Source organism: Diadema antillarum, unplaced genomic scaffold (assembly GCF_040938485.1).
Source record: "Diadema antillarum isolate AM-2024a unplaced genomic scaffold, OU_Dant_1.0 scf00000207, whole genome shotgun sequence".
Lineage (NCBI taxonomy): Eukaryota > Metazoa > Echinodermata > Echinoidea > Diadematoida > Diadematidae > Diadema > Diadema antillarum.
This window is the reverse complement of record NW_027271096.1, coordinates 742,351-755,816: the sequence shown is the minus strand read 5'-3', so window position 1 is coordinate 755,816 and position 13,466 is coordinate 742,351. Positions and strand designations below refer to the sequence as shown.

General features: G+C 39.1%; 1 protein-coding gene across 1 annotated transcript in view; it reads left to right on the top strand.

The window, feature by feature from the left end:
• Positions 1 to 2,366: 2,366 nt before the first annotated feature.
• LOC139724118 (voltage-dependent L-type calcium channel subunit alpha-1D-like) overlaps positions 2,367 to 13,466 on the top strand; it is a 110,384-nt gene continuing 99,284 nt past the window's right edge. The window contains exons 1-2 of the mRNA XM_071635319.1: positions 2,367 to 2,522; positions 3,928 to 3,983. Of these exons, the coding sequence (XP_071491420.1) occupies positions 2,367 to 2,522; positions 3,928 to 3,983 (212 nt within the window). The remainder of the gene's footprint in view (positions 2,523 to 3,927; positions 3,984 to 13,466) is intronic.

Below are 13,466 nucleotides of genomic sequence, written 5' to 3'. Positions count from 1 at the left end.
CTAGCCATCAGCATTATGGATCTAGTATTCTGGGAAAATGTTGACAACCTGACATGGGGGGGGGGGGGGGGAAGTCCAGTCACCAGGCATTACCAAGTGGTAAACCAGTCTGGAATCCCCACACCTGCTGATGTAAAATATCTGTGGGTTGTGTGATGATATTACAAGAGTTGAAGCTGTGACTGGTAGCACAGCTGCCCCCACCAAAGATTGTATACCACAGTTTTATCACATTAAGCCACTGCACCTGCTTCTCCTGGTATATGATACCAGTCTTTTTACTGCTGGGCCAAATGTGGTCAAATCACAGTCTAAATGGCTTCCTACGGAGCTGTGAACCAGGTGAAAGTGGCATGATAACATGTGTTACTGTTTACTCTACAGGCTTGTGCCAGCCACTAGTGTGTTGTTGTGAAGCTTACACACTATTTACATGCAGAGATTCCTGAGCTACATACAGTTGTATGTACATTATGTGTCTTTTTGTTGTTATTTTGCTGAAAAAGAGTACTCGCATCATTGCATTTTCAGCTAAAAACAGACATCTGTGTTCAACCTTTCTGACGGTCCCCTACCTCTTAATAAAGCTAGCATTGCCAACTTTACATTTATGATATTTTGAACAGTTAGCTCTGATAGGAAAATTTTCCATATGATAGATTTGATGCATGATATGTCTGTTTCCTGAGAACAATGGATTAGTTCTGATATATTTCATAAAAATATATAAAATGAAAGAACTCGAAGTGTAAAGTTTGTGTGTGCATGTGTGTATATGTATATAATGTGTATATTTGTATATGTGTGGCATGTGTGCCTTTGTTCATGTGTGTGTGTATGTTGTGTGTGTGTATGTGTGCATGGTGATAAGTGTGTGTAAACACTGTATGTGTAGGTTGTTATGTGCATGTATGTGGGTGTGTGGTTGAAGGACAAGGTTTGTGGTTGCTTGCAGCTGACAACAATATGGGATTTTCCTCATCAATAACTCACACATGAAGGTAATCGAGTGCAGAATTGGCAAGTTAGCGCCATATTACCTTACATGATGTAATAGCGGACTATGTCATGTGTCAGTGTGTGTGAGGGAGAGAGCGAGAGACAATAGAGACAGGCCTGTATGCGTATAGTGCAAGTCAAAGATGCAGTCTAATGTGGGGGATACTACAAACATGATCTACAACAATGTGCCATACAACATGTTTGACCTGCAATTGCAAGAAAGCAATGATGATATGTGACCGTGCACCTCAAAACGAACATAAAGTCGCACACACTGATTTTGCGTGAGGACTGAAAATAAGTGAAATGGGTCAACCTAGCCGAACTTGACTTTTTCATATTTTCTGAAAGAGCGGGCCTTCTTTTACAATATGCTAAAATTTGGTATCATAAAATGGGCAGGAAAGTGTGTTTTTTTAGCAGTTTATCTCGAACATTTTTGGTAGAATAGTGTGATTATGTGTGTCTTGAGAATCCCTTTTTCTCTTCAATTTCAACTATAATAACTTTTGAAAGGATAGAGCTACTGCTTTGAAAGTTGGCATTAATTATGGACAGAATGTGTTAATGAGGCGTGGTTAATTTTAGTTTAATTTGATAATCCCTTCATTGTCGTTACTCTGGTGGTTTACTTCCTGTTTTTTGTCCCATTCATCGCACAGCCAGCACGGTTTGGTAAAGATTAAGCGCTTGAATAGACACTGTACTTCAGAGCCTCTTTTCTCAGTTCACACTTTTCCTGAGTTTGTGTTTTCTTTCCAAAATTTAGAAAGGTTAGGAGAGTCCATTTGATTTGAGTTATACATCATTTTAAAGCTTAAAGTCTGTTCTTTCAGAATATGGTCTTAACTAAAAATTCATGCCTGGCGACTTTTTGTTTGTTTTGAGGTGCACAGTCACATATTCTTAAAAAAAAAAAAAAATCTAATTGATGTCCATGTTTATTTTAAGAATCCCTGAAGGAAGGACTACTCACAAGTATGCTTGGGCAGGTGTCTATGGGTATTGTGTGTTATATAGCAAAATCAGCTCGTCTTCAATGGGTTGATGATGAACTTCGGCCAGACAGATTTATGTTCTTCAAAAAGAAAGATACACAGTAGAGAGCATAAGTTTTTTTTCCCTTCCAAATTTGTGTTAAGAGATTACATCAGCATTCAAGAGCCAGTGGGTATAAAAAAGACACTTTATCCAATAGAGTGCTACTTGAGAGCGAAATCAGTGATCCATGCATACCTCTGCCCCTGTAGGGTGCCTGCGGATCGAGGCTCTTACACAACTAGTGTACAGTGCGATTTCTCTCCGTGGCCTTGTTGCCATGCCAACCCTGCAGACACCATCTCTAAAAGAGTGGGGTGTGTGAGATGCAGGGTGTGTTGCATGCGAGGTCTGGCCTGGAATCTGGGCCAAGATTAACTGCATGGTTGCCAGACTGTGATGGGGCAGGGCAGGGGGAGAAAGGAGAAGGGGGCGGGGTGGAAGGCCCTGGTTTGCTTCACAGCGGGGGCATTGCAATGCAGGTGAACTGCGCCTAACATCCTTGGCTTTTGGCCACGTCTGTGAGAGCAGTGACTTGTTAACCCTTCCCGTGCCGCCATCTCAATGTGACATTTACATTGTGCCCGAACAGATTGGTAGAAGTAGCAATAACAGAGATGTTGAGTATCAACATAATGTTTTGATAGTGAACCAATTGGAAATAAAAAAACTTACCATCTTCACAGCATCCAGTGTAGCTTGCAAATCTCAGTGAGTTTGATTTGTGGGCCAGATGTAAGAAATGTACATGTAGGTGTAGCAATAAATTCTTGAGCTCAGCTCTGAAGATTAAAGTTAAACATGCTACGCTGGTTATTTTATAAAAGATGGCCAAATTTAAACATTATGAATGGAACTTAGAATTAAATTCCTTTTGGCTATTGCTTGTACTCTGTCCCTCTGCCTGAGCAAGGTTTAAATTCTGTCCACAGATTTCAAGAAATTATAAATCAACAATAATCTCTTAGTGTTGTTAATGCCTTGTATCATTCTAGTCTGTGAGAAATAACTGCTGTAATAATTGTTTTGTTTACTTTCTTTTCAGAAACATCATACTGTCATAACCTGGACTTTAGCAGTTCACGAAGCAAAATAACCAAATTATGAACGAAGTGCCAGTGTTTGTAAATCTTGCAAATTTGAACTTGGGCTTTACTTGCTCTCTTGACTGAAAATGATAAATCATCATGATAATCAGAAGCTTAAAGTACAGTACTAGACTTTAACTCAAGCATATTCAGTGGTAATAATGAATGTTGAGATTATTCCATTAGCTCTTTTTTTTCCCCCCATCTTGCTCTGCTTACGTTCCTTTCATTTACTTAAAACTCTTCCTACTTCGCTTTTTAAAGCCATACCGTATTTTTCATTAAATCAACACAGTTGTGATAAACACATTATTTTTGTCATTACATCATGAACAGGCTTGTGAGCATAGATAATATGTGTCAAAAGAAATTGTTGACATCGAATACCAACGTAGAATAATTGCATTACTATGATGGTTGAAATATCTTGGTCTGCTAAATTGCAATTGTGGAAATTATTGTCACGGTTAACGTCAGAATACAGCAATTACATCATATTCTGCACTTGCTATACATCAAGAAGCTGCTACATCATATTGCAATTAACTGTGTCGGTCCGTCCAACTAATTAGAAATCTGAGCCATGGCAGACTGGTAATCAATCCTGTCTATCACATTACTGCCATGGCTGACGTGATACCGTGGTAAGGCCGAACTTGGTGCACCAGTCTCTGGCATAGCTGTCTTGAAATGAACAGCCATGCAGCCGGAGCGTCTGCAAGGCCTCTCTTGATGGTCACCAGAAAGTTTGAGACATGAGCAAGACTGGTGGCATGCCCCCTCATCTCACGCCATGCAGGATGTGGGTAGACACGAGGAGGAACGCAAGGGAGTCGGAGACGGGGTCACCAGTCTGTAATGCTTGTGTGCCTAGATGGTATGGTAATACAATCCAGCCGAGGCATGCTTTTTTCTCAATCTGCCTATCAAGCAAACTTAGATGGGGCGTGAGGATCGGCCAGGGTCAAATATTTCTGATCATATTTGGTCATTGGTCTATATGCACGAAGGGTGAGAGTGTCTGGTTTAAGGGGCTAATTCAGTTGCCGTATGGTGTAGAGAATTTAGATAAAATAGAGCATGCAAATACAAGATACATAAAATGACCTCTCAGAAATTGGTTTGATGTTCAAATGCAGTGCTCATGGACCACCTTGAACATAGCAGATGCATTGCAGATTAGTCTTCTACTGATTCTTTGAAAGTTTTGAACAAGTTTCTTGGTAAAACAGAGATACATTAGTGTAACATTTTTATATCTGCATAAAGTATATATTTGGGGTTTCGTGTCAGTTGGAAGTCCAGAGCTTTTCGTGAGCATAGCTCTTGCTGTTGCTATTAAAATGAATAGTGATGTATGTCTTTGATGGATGCTATTAAAGATCTTGCCTGTTTTCCATTCAGTCCCTTTTTGAATTATTGACTTCAGCTTCTTATGTGCTCTCGATAATATGTGTGTATAAAATCTACAATATCTCTTCCTAAAAATGTACAAAGTATTTCCTGGCACTGAGCCTTGCCCCCAAGAAGATTACGCTGGATTTAAAGACAAAGATTTCAGTAGCTGGGCCTCTTTTGAATCAATTGCAGTAGCAGTGACTACTCTGGCTACCACAGTGAGATGATTACTGCAGAACAGTGGTCTCACTTCTGCATTCTTCAGGCAGCAAAAATCCTTGAATGAATGATAGGATTTTTCTGTTATTGACAAAGATAATCTGGTGGACTGGGGATGTTAGGTTGCTTTTTTTTTGGGAAAATGAATGTGTGTTTCTTTCTTGCCATCATATCTAGGCACAGTATCGACAAATCTTACTCAAATGCTGTTTATCTAGCTAACCCAATTTCTTTCATTTGCCCCTGATTGGCGACTATTGGTAGCAGTAAGTTGCCGACCTAGAAAGCAAAATTGATTCATTCGACAATGACGTATTCGTAGCATGGCTGCACAGGATACAAAATTAGGCCAGTGATTAACCCATGACAATTGATAATTTGATTGACTCCCACAACGTATTGAGATATGAGTGTCACACAGTATAAAGTGTATTTATTTCTTTTTAACAGCAAAATAAAAAGTTACCAAATGCTTTAGTACTTGCAATTATTTTAGACATGTATGGGATGTGATAACAACATATTAGCAATGACAGCATAATATACAAGAATAAGTAGCAATTTGATTGGTGAATATTGAATTTACTTTTAACCGAGCTGGCTGAGTTGATAGGTTTGTATGTCAACACATTACAGATGAAGCTGGTGAATTTCTTTTGTTTTCTCTCAAATTGTCATTATGTTGGGTTATGAGTAGCAGAATAAATAATTAAAAAAAAGAGACCAGTATTATGTACATCAAATCAAAACCCTTAGCCTTACACTTTAAAAAGTAGAAAAAAGAATGACTGTTTTGAGTGATTTGTGTCTGAAATTAACACCGAATAGCTGATGTTTAATGTGTATGTATATTTTTTAATCTTCAGCATGCTATGACTTGACTATTTTTGTCCCCGCCGAACGAGTTCGAGCAGGGGACTATGAAACGGGCTCCGTACGTGTGTGTGTCCGTGTGTCCGTGTGTCTGTGTGTGTGTGTGCGTCCGTGTGTGATCAAAATGCTACAAAATGCTACTCCTTCGCCATTTCTAACCCGATTTCGATTCCGTTTGCTTTATGTGATGGCACTAGGTGAGGGCTTCAAAACTTCTACACAGAATTTTGACCTTTGACTTCTTTGACCTTTGACCTTGATTTTTAACCTGTATTGTACATTTTGCTACAAAATGCTACTCCTTCGCCATTTCTAACCCGATTTCGATTCCGTTTGCTTTATGTGATGGCACTAGGTGAGGGCTTCAAAACTTCTACACAGAATTTTGACCTTTGATTTCTTTGACCTTTGACCTTGATTTTTAACCTGTATTGTACATTTTGCTACAAAATGCTACTCCTTCGCCATTTCTAACCCGATTTCGATTCCATTTGCTTTATGTGATGGCACTAGGTGAGGGCTTCAAAACTTCTACACAGAATTTTGACCTTTGACCTTGATTTTTGACCTATATTGTACATTGGCTACAAAATGCTACTCCGCCATTTCTAACCCGATTTCGATTCCGTTTGCTTTATGTGATGGCACTAGGTGAGGGCTTCAAAACTCCTACACAGAATTTTGACCTTTGACCTCTTTGACCTTTGACCTTGATTTTTGACCTATATTGTACATTTTGCTACAAAATGCTACTTCCAGCGGGGACATATATTACCCACCGCGTAATTTCTACTTTTCCTTGTTTCAGACTAGCTTGTTCTGATTTGCTCATATCATATAAGTGAGCTTAGAATCAGTATTCATGTGTAGTCTACACTCAAAGTGCAAAGATCATAGAGTTGCATTGATATGAATAAGGTCTCCCCATCTCATTGAGTATCCATAGGAATAATGATTTTATACATAGGAAGAGGAAGAAAAGTGGACATGTTTGCGGGGGGGGGGGGGGGGGAGGGGGGGAGGGGGGTAAATATACACGCCCACAGTGATTTTTTCACTAATTCAGTAGCAGTCACTTGAACAAAATTTTCATGTAAATTTTGTTTCCCTCCCTGCTAGTGATAGCAATGATGTTACTGATTTATTTCTTGCTGCAATGGAAGTCTTTATGACATATTAACCAGCGTAGGATCCAGGTTCAGAGATTATATGGCCTGGTTGTGGTAATGCTTCCAAGTGGTGATTATATTGAATGTGTCTGGCAGGTACACACTTCAATTATAACTACCGGTCAATGACACTTTTGTTTTGTCTTCCTAAGCAAAAATGGTTGTCAAATTGCCAATGTGCACACATGTGTTATTGCACTGCTGGGAGTGAAGGCATATGGATTGTACGTAAACTGAATTGATTTGGGTTTTCCCCGACATACTGTGATAGTTGCGGAATCAATTTAACATTTCGTTTCCACACCTGCTGTTTGTGAATTATCGTGTATCGGTAGAAAAATAATGCCGGGTGGAAATCTTAGCATTCATACAGGCGTTTCCCGTAGCACTTTTGATAAACCGAGAGTAAACAAGCATGCATTTATGCAGTGTGCCACCTTTGTGGCGTGGTATGCTTTGCTTGCAGCTGCACGAAATTCTGTATTCTTGCAAGGCGCATTCAGCATCAATAAGGTCTAAAAATACAGTCAGTGCACGTCCAAAGTCACACCTATATTTAGCTCGGCCTACTTGCTTTTGCTTACAAGTGAACAGCTCCAGTATCGCAGAAAAGGGAATGAAAAACCTTGGTGTGCTAAACAGTAAATATAACAGTATATTTTCCATGAATATGGTAAGCTTGTTCATTAGGTCTCTCTCGACGTTATAAGGTATAGCTGAAAAATTGTATATTTCTAGTAAAGATTTGTGAAAAAAAAACATTGTTTCTTGTATTTTATTTTATTTTTTACTGTAAAAGTGATGTTTGAGATATAAGACTAAATCACCCTGATCTTTTCAATTTATCATGATTTTGTATGGGGAAAATCCATGATAAAGATTTTGAGAGTGATCATGTGCATGTGTGGTATATTCTTTGTAGAGAATACATTATGCCTAGCAAATTTTCTCCTGAATGTCTCATCCATGATATGGCTATTGGGAGTTAGCCTATACCTGTATCAGTTAAAAGGCATGTTGGATATACAGTATATGTGTGTTGCGGTGATATATTTCAAGACTGGTAGGGGGCAATAGACTAATTTGAGTAGATATGGTGCTTTGCAAACACTACCGCATCTGGGCCTACCCCGTAAACGAGTCGGTTTAACGGCACTTTACCTGGCCCATGTCAGCCTAATGGGGAGTGCCCCTCCGACTGATGTGATGGGGCATGCGGAAAAGAGACTGGCCGAAAATTGGAGTAACTTGCCATCACTTTTGGCTAAGCGCTTCATCAGTCTGCCAATATTCCAGGCGTGGCTGAAAGCCATTTCTGATCATCAGGCCCTGGGAATGGGGGCGGGGATGGGACAGGGTGGAATGCACAAAAAAAAAAAGAAAAAAAAAGGATATGGTGCATGGCAACCTTGTAGTAGTGAGAGTCATTCATAGTGGGTAGACTCAAAGGGAAATATGCGCGGTTCATCAGCAGAGGTCATGCAAAGAATGGTAAAGAGCTCAACCTTTTTTTAACCCTCCCCCTCCGACCATGAAATACTGAGTTTCACGTTATATACAGTGTACCTCTTTAGAATCATTGTAACATGATGGAAAGCATTAATGCATTCTTTGCCTGAGTTAGAGAGGATGGTTATACTCAATTTACCACTTGAATAAAGGCTAATATGAGGAAAATGAAAGTGAGGTCTCCATCACAAAAAAATACCTCTGCATCCTTCAATAAAATTAAACATTTCACACCTCTTCATGTAGATACCACTGGATTTTAAAAAAAAGTGTTTTGATAAAACTTGAATTCTACAAGAGCGTGATATCATTATTGATCGTCATTTTTATATGATCATTTTATTAGAATATAGGTAACATTTAAAGTGTAAAAGTTTAGGTAGGCAGGAGGGCAGGTGAAACACAGGGTGCTTGGTTCCTGTTTGTCCATGATTTCACGAAAATATACTATGATACATGAAGGCTTGTATTGTACTTGTTAACACGCCCCCTGTTGTTCCTAATCCTGATTTTCTTCTTCTGCCTATCTAGGCATATTTCATATAAAACTTGCTGAAGTGCTGAAAATATTACAATGTCTAAAAGCAAATAAAAGGTGCATTTTGAAGCCTATTATGATTTTAATTAGGTCAATTTGCAACTATATTTTAATGGCTCCACTCTTCAGGGTGAATGAGGCATTAAATTTTGGATGATTTTTTGGACCTGGCCCAGGCAAGCTACATGACATGAAGATTGGCAAATCAGATTTTAGGCAAAATCCCTTAAGGTCAATTCTAAGAAGTTATTTTCCAGCCACATCATCAGCTAGGAATTTCCAGTGGTAATATATGGTGTGAAGACAGGAGTGAATAATCACATAGTTGCCTGCAATTATAGGAGTAAAAGATCAAGGCCTAAGGCCACCAAAGTTAAGTAAAAATGCTGTCTTTTGGCTAGGGATTACTTTTTGGTAAGCCAGGTGATAATGCTATTTTGGTATAAAGCATTTGGAAGTATGTCAGAAAATATGTTTAATTTCTATTTTTTTGGCTGTGTGGAGAGGGCTTAGAATCAACCCTTGATCAGTGGTCAAGATTAGTAAATCCATCAAAATGCAAACAAGTGCCATAAACATGTATGGCATATAGTGACTGTATGAGGAAGTGAAGGGAATCTCAGTTGACTGTACCGCAGTTGCTTGCTCTAGTCTTTTATTTTTTATCTTATCTTTTACATGATGAGCACGTGGCAGCCATGTGATGATGCTATGACAAAATCACAGTGCTGTGAGCATCCTATATGGATGAAATCAAAGCAAACTGTGGTTTGCACATCGAAGACTAACTGCTACCTTGACTTTATGTAATGTGTGTGGGTGTTGAGTGTGTGTGTTCTTCTTCTAGTAGCATATAGCACAGTGTGCCTGGTCGATACCGTTTGCTGACTAGTCACCTTGGGTGAACCATGAGGGGTTGTGTGTGTGTGAGTGTGTGTGTGTGTGGGTGTGTGTGAAAGAAAGAAAGGCAGAAGGAGAGATGGAGAAATGTACATTATAGAACACTTTATATGGCAAGAGTGGGTTGAATCTCAAAGCAATTTGATATTTTTTACTAGTCCTGATATATTCAGTGGAAATATTAAGGCTAGCCTGGACAAAAGTATAATAAATAAATGTATGTCAGATCTCATTTCCAACCTTGTGCCATTATACTCAATGCAGATGTAAAGGTTAGAAGCAGTTGGATGAATAAATGAATTTGAAATACCACTTTGTTTGAGTTTTAGCAGAATATGATATTGTTGTATGATAATCAACTACATGGATGCTGATATCAAAAAGTAAACAAGGTTGACCATTGCAGTGGTGCAATTTTAAAAACAAGTTGTTGACCTACATTTTGTATGCTGATTGATCTGTGCAATGTGCAAATGGATGAAAAAAAAAAGAAGACAAACACGAGCTTAGGCATATTTTTGTCTTACAACAGGTTAAAGAGAAATATTCATAAAGAGAGAGAGAGATAGAGAGATTCATAAAGAGAGAAAGAGAAGGAGAGATCAGAGATTGAGATGAAGAGAGAGAGAGAGTGCAAAGGGAGGGTTGATAAGAGGACTTGTGTCTGATGTGTTCAAAGGGCATCGCAGACCGAGTAAGATGTAGGGGATGGGCTAATGCTGGGTAATTGGAGAGGACACAATACTTGGGGAGACTCAACAGCCTTAGCGGTTTAACCTTTTGGGATCACCGTGCGATTGAATGGTGGGGGGGGGGGGGGATGATGACTGGAGCCCAGCTGGAAATTATCCTCTCTGTGAGCTCACATGGTGGACATGGACGAGGGAAATTGTAATAATGCACTCAACCATGTCATATGAGAAACATGTCCAGAAAGTATGTCAGTTTGGAGAAGTGGTGGGGAGGGTGACGTTAGAAAAGGGGGGGGGGGGTGTTGGTTGTAATCTAGATCATCTTCAAAATCCTTGTCAAGTTGCAGATGAAGAGAGGTTTCACACTTACAGAATAATTTGCTAAAGTGATCTTGTTTCTGAAACTCATTTCTCAATGTGTTTGGCATTATTGGTTGTTCAGGCACACAGAGAGTCTAATTCATGACTGCAAACAACATTCCATACAACAGCTTTATCACCTATTTTTGTGACCTGTCGATCAAAAATGCAATACTTGATCAAAAGCTTACATGCAAGGATACATACACGTGTATGTACAGGCCCTGGGCACTGTGATGGATATTGATAAAAGGTAGAGTTATTTGTTACCCCAATGGTGTTTAAAATGCTGAAACCATTTGGATTTCAAAATGTGTACTTAAATTCAAGCAAAACATGATCGATCATATGTTTTGACAAAGTTTTTGTGAGAAATGTGATCCATGCATTGAGACTTGTCAATAATTACTCAATTAGCATGAAATCTGTGTAGAAACATTGTAGTTACAAACAAGCACTTTCTTGAGCATGAAAGCGTAAAGTCAAGCATACCGTCATAGGATTTATACCCTTTTTATACTTAATAGCAAATTTCACTTGAGATTTACCAGGAACTGGCAGCCGATGCTGTAGCATCGAAAAGCATCACAGGTAAACTCCCAGATGAAATACCATGTGACTTTTAAGAAATCTTACCCTCAAACTGCCCTGGTAAACTCCAGTGTCCCTGTAAAGTCTCGAGTGATGCTGTAGAATGAAAAAGCATTGCGGCTAAACTCCTAGGTTAAAAGGGAATGTCGGTATACCAATACCATCTTGCGGGCCATGCGCCATTAAATGTACTTGCGGTGCAGAGGAAAAATTCAAGCGAGAACAAGAACGCTAGCATGAAAGACATTTTTTCTTTTTTGCAAATGTTCCATGTTTGACTCCCCATTGAATTTTGTGGGTTATCCAGTGAGTGACTAGCGTGAAAGGGTAAATTGGTTGCTGGGGCCAACCCACTGGTGCATGAGATCTCTTTCCTTTTGGCATTAATGTAGAATCTAGGCTTTGAGTCAAGAAAGATTGATGTGAAGGGAATACAATCTTTACCACTTCTTTCTCTTTAAGGTACAGTAGAAGCCTCAGGATTCCGTGGCTGGTAATCTAATCAAAGTTTGACAATCCTGAAGAGTTAATGAGTCTTGAATTCGGTGTGTGTGTGTGTGTGTGTGTGTGTGAAGCACATCCATGGTTACTCTTCAATGAACATTTTACGGGGCCCATCAGAATATTGTCTGGTAAATGATGAATTAGATACATCAACCATCTTTCCTCACCCATATGATCTGACGCCTACATTAGGAGTTGAACTTGTGTGCATGAGTCGGTTTATTCTTATATGAAGCTCTAATGGCCCATACATTGCCAATTTCCGTTCACCCTTCAAAATTCTCATAATCACTGGTAACACCCACCAAAAATGAGACAAGAGCATCAATGTTGTGGATTCTAAATGGAGTCAATTACATCGTGTCATCAAAGTAATCAGTCTTGTACAGTGTAATTTTAGTGAATTACAAAGTCCTTACATGCTTTGAACATAGTTTATGAATGACTGGTCTTTAATGGATCAGTGTTATCTTGTTTGATGTGAATTTATGGTTTCTGCTCTTGCATCCTTCTGACAAAGTTTTCTCGCCAAAGTTAAGAATTTTATTGGTAATCAAATTTCCTGTGGTATATTTTGACATAATGGAAGGATGTTCAGGGGGGAAAAGGATGTGTAACATATTGCTTTGTGCGTGTGTTTGTGTGTATGTGCTTGTGTATATGTGTGTGTGTGTGTGTGTGTGTGTGTGTGTGTGTGTGTGTGTGTATGTGTGTGTGTGTATGTGTGTTTTGTTTGTTTGTGTGGCTGTACAGTGAAAATATACTTTGTCAATGAAATCTAGTTCTAGGAAACAGGGGAACAGTTTTCATTAGATACAGATTTCCAAAATGAAGAAATTTTAAGTGCCAGGAAGGTTTGTGCAATTCGTGGAACTGAAATTATTTTCTCAAGGCTTTTTTCATTTCCCGGGTTGTCTTTTGTAAAGTCTATTCCTGATTTACTTCAATCTTATATCCTGTCTTTAGAATTTTCTCTACACACTCCAAATATCTCCAGCTGTAGATCCATTCTGAGATATTAGGCATTGTTGTTACACCGGAGTAACCTCCATAATTTCTAATGCCCATAAGGGATTCCACCCACATTGATTGGTCAAAGAGCCATAGAAATTAATCAAAAACAGGAAATGGCTAAGTGTAACTACAAATAGAATTAATGCAACACTATTGTTTGAGACAAAATTTGTTGGACTGTATTTCTGGACTGAACACAACAGTTTGCCAAATTTGTCACCCGCTTGTTTTATTCTTGTTTCTTTTTCATGGAATTCATATTTTCAGTATTAAGTTTTGAATCTCGGGGTACCATTGTCTGATAGGGTTGCGTGTAGTGTAAGACAAGCATGATGACAGATGAATTCTCAATGTGAATTGCTTTATCTGCCCTTCTCATTAGCCGTGTAGAGTGTACTTTACCCGGAATTTGCTCGAGTCCATACCTTCGTCACTTCCTTCGTGGGGCAACATGACCCTCCAATGTGATGGCTATCAGCAGGTAGGAATTTGAGCATTGTCAATCGTCAGGCGGTTCGTGACATCTTTTCCTTCTAGGTAATGCCAACATTCGCCCCAGTTCCTTTCTCCA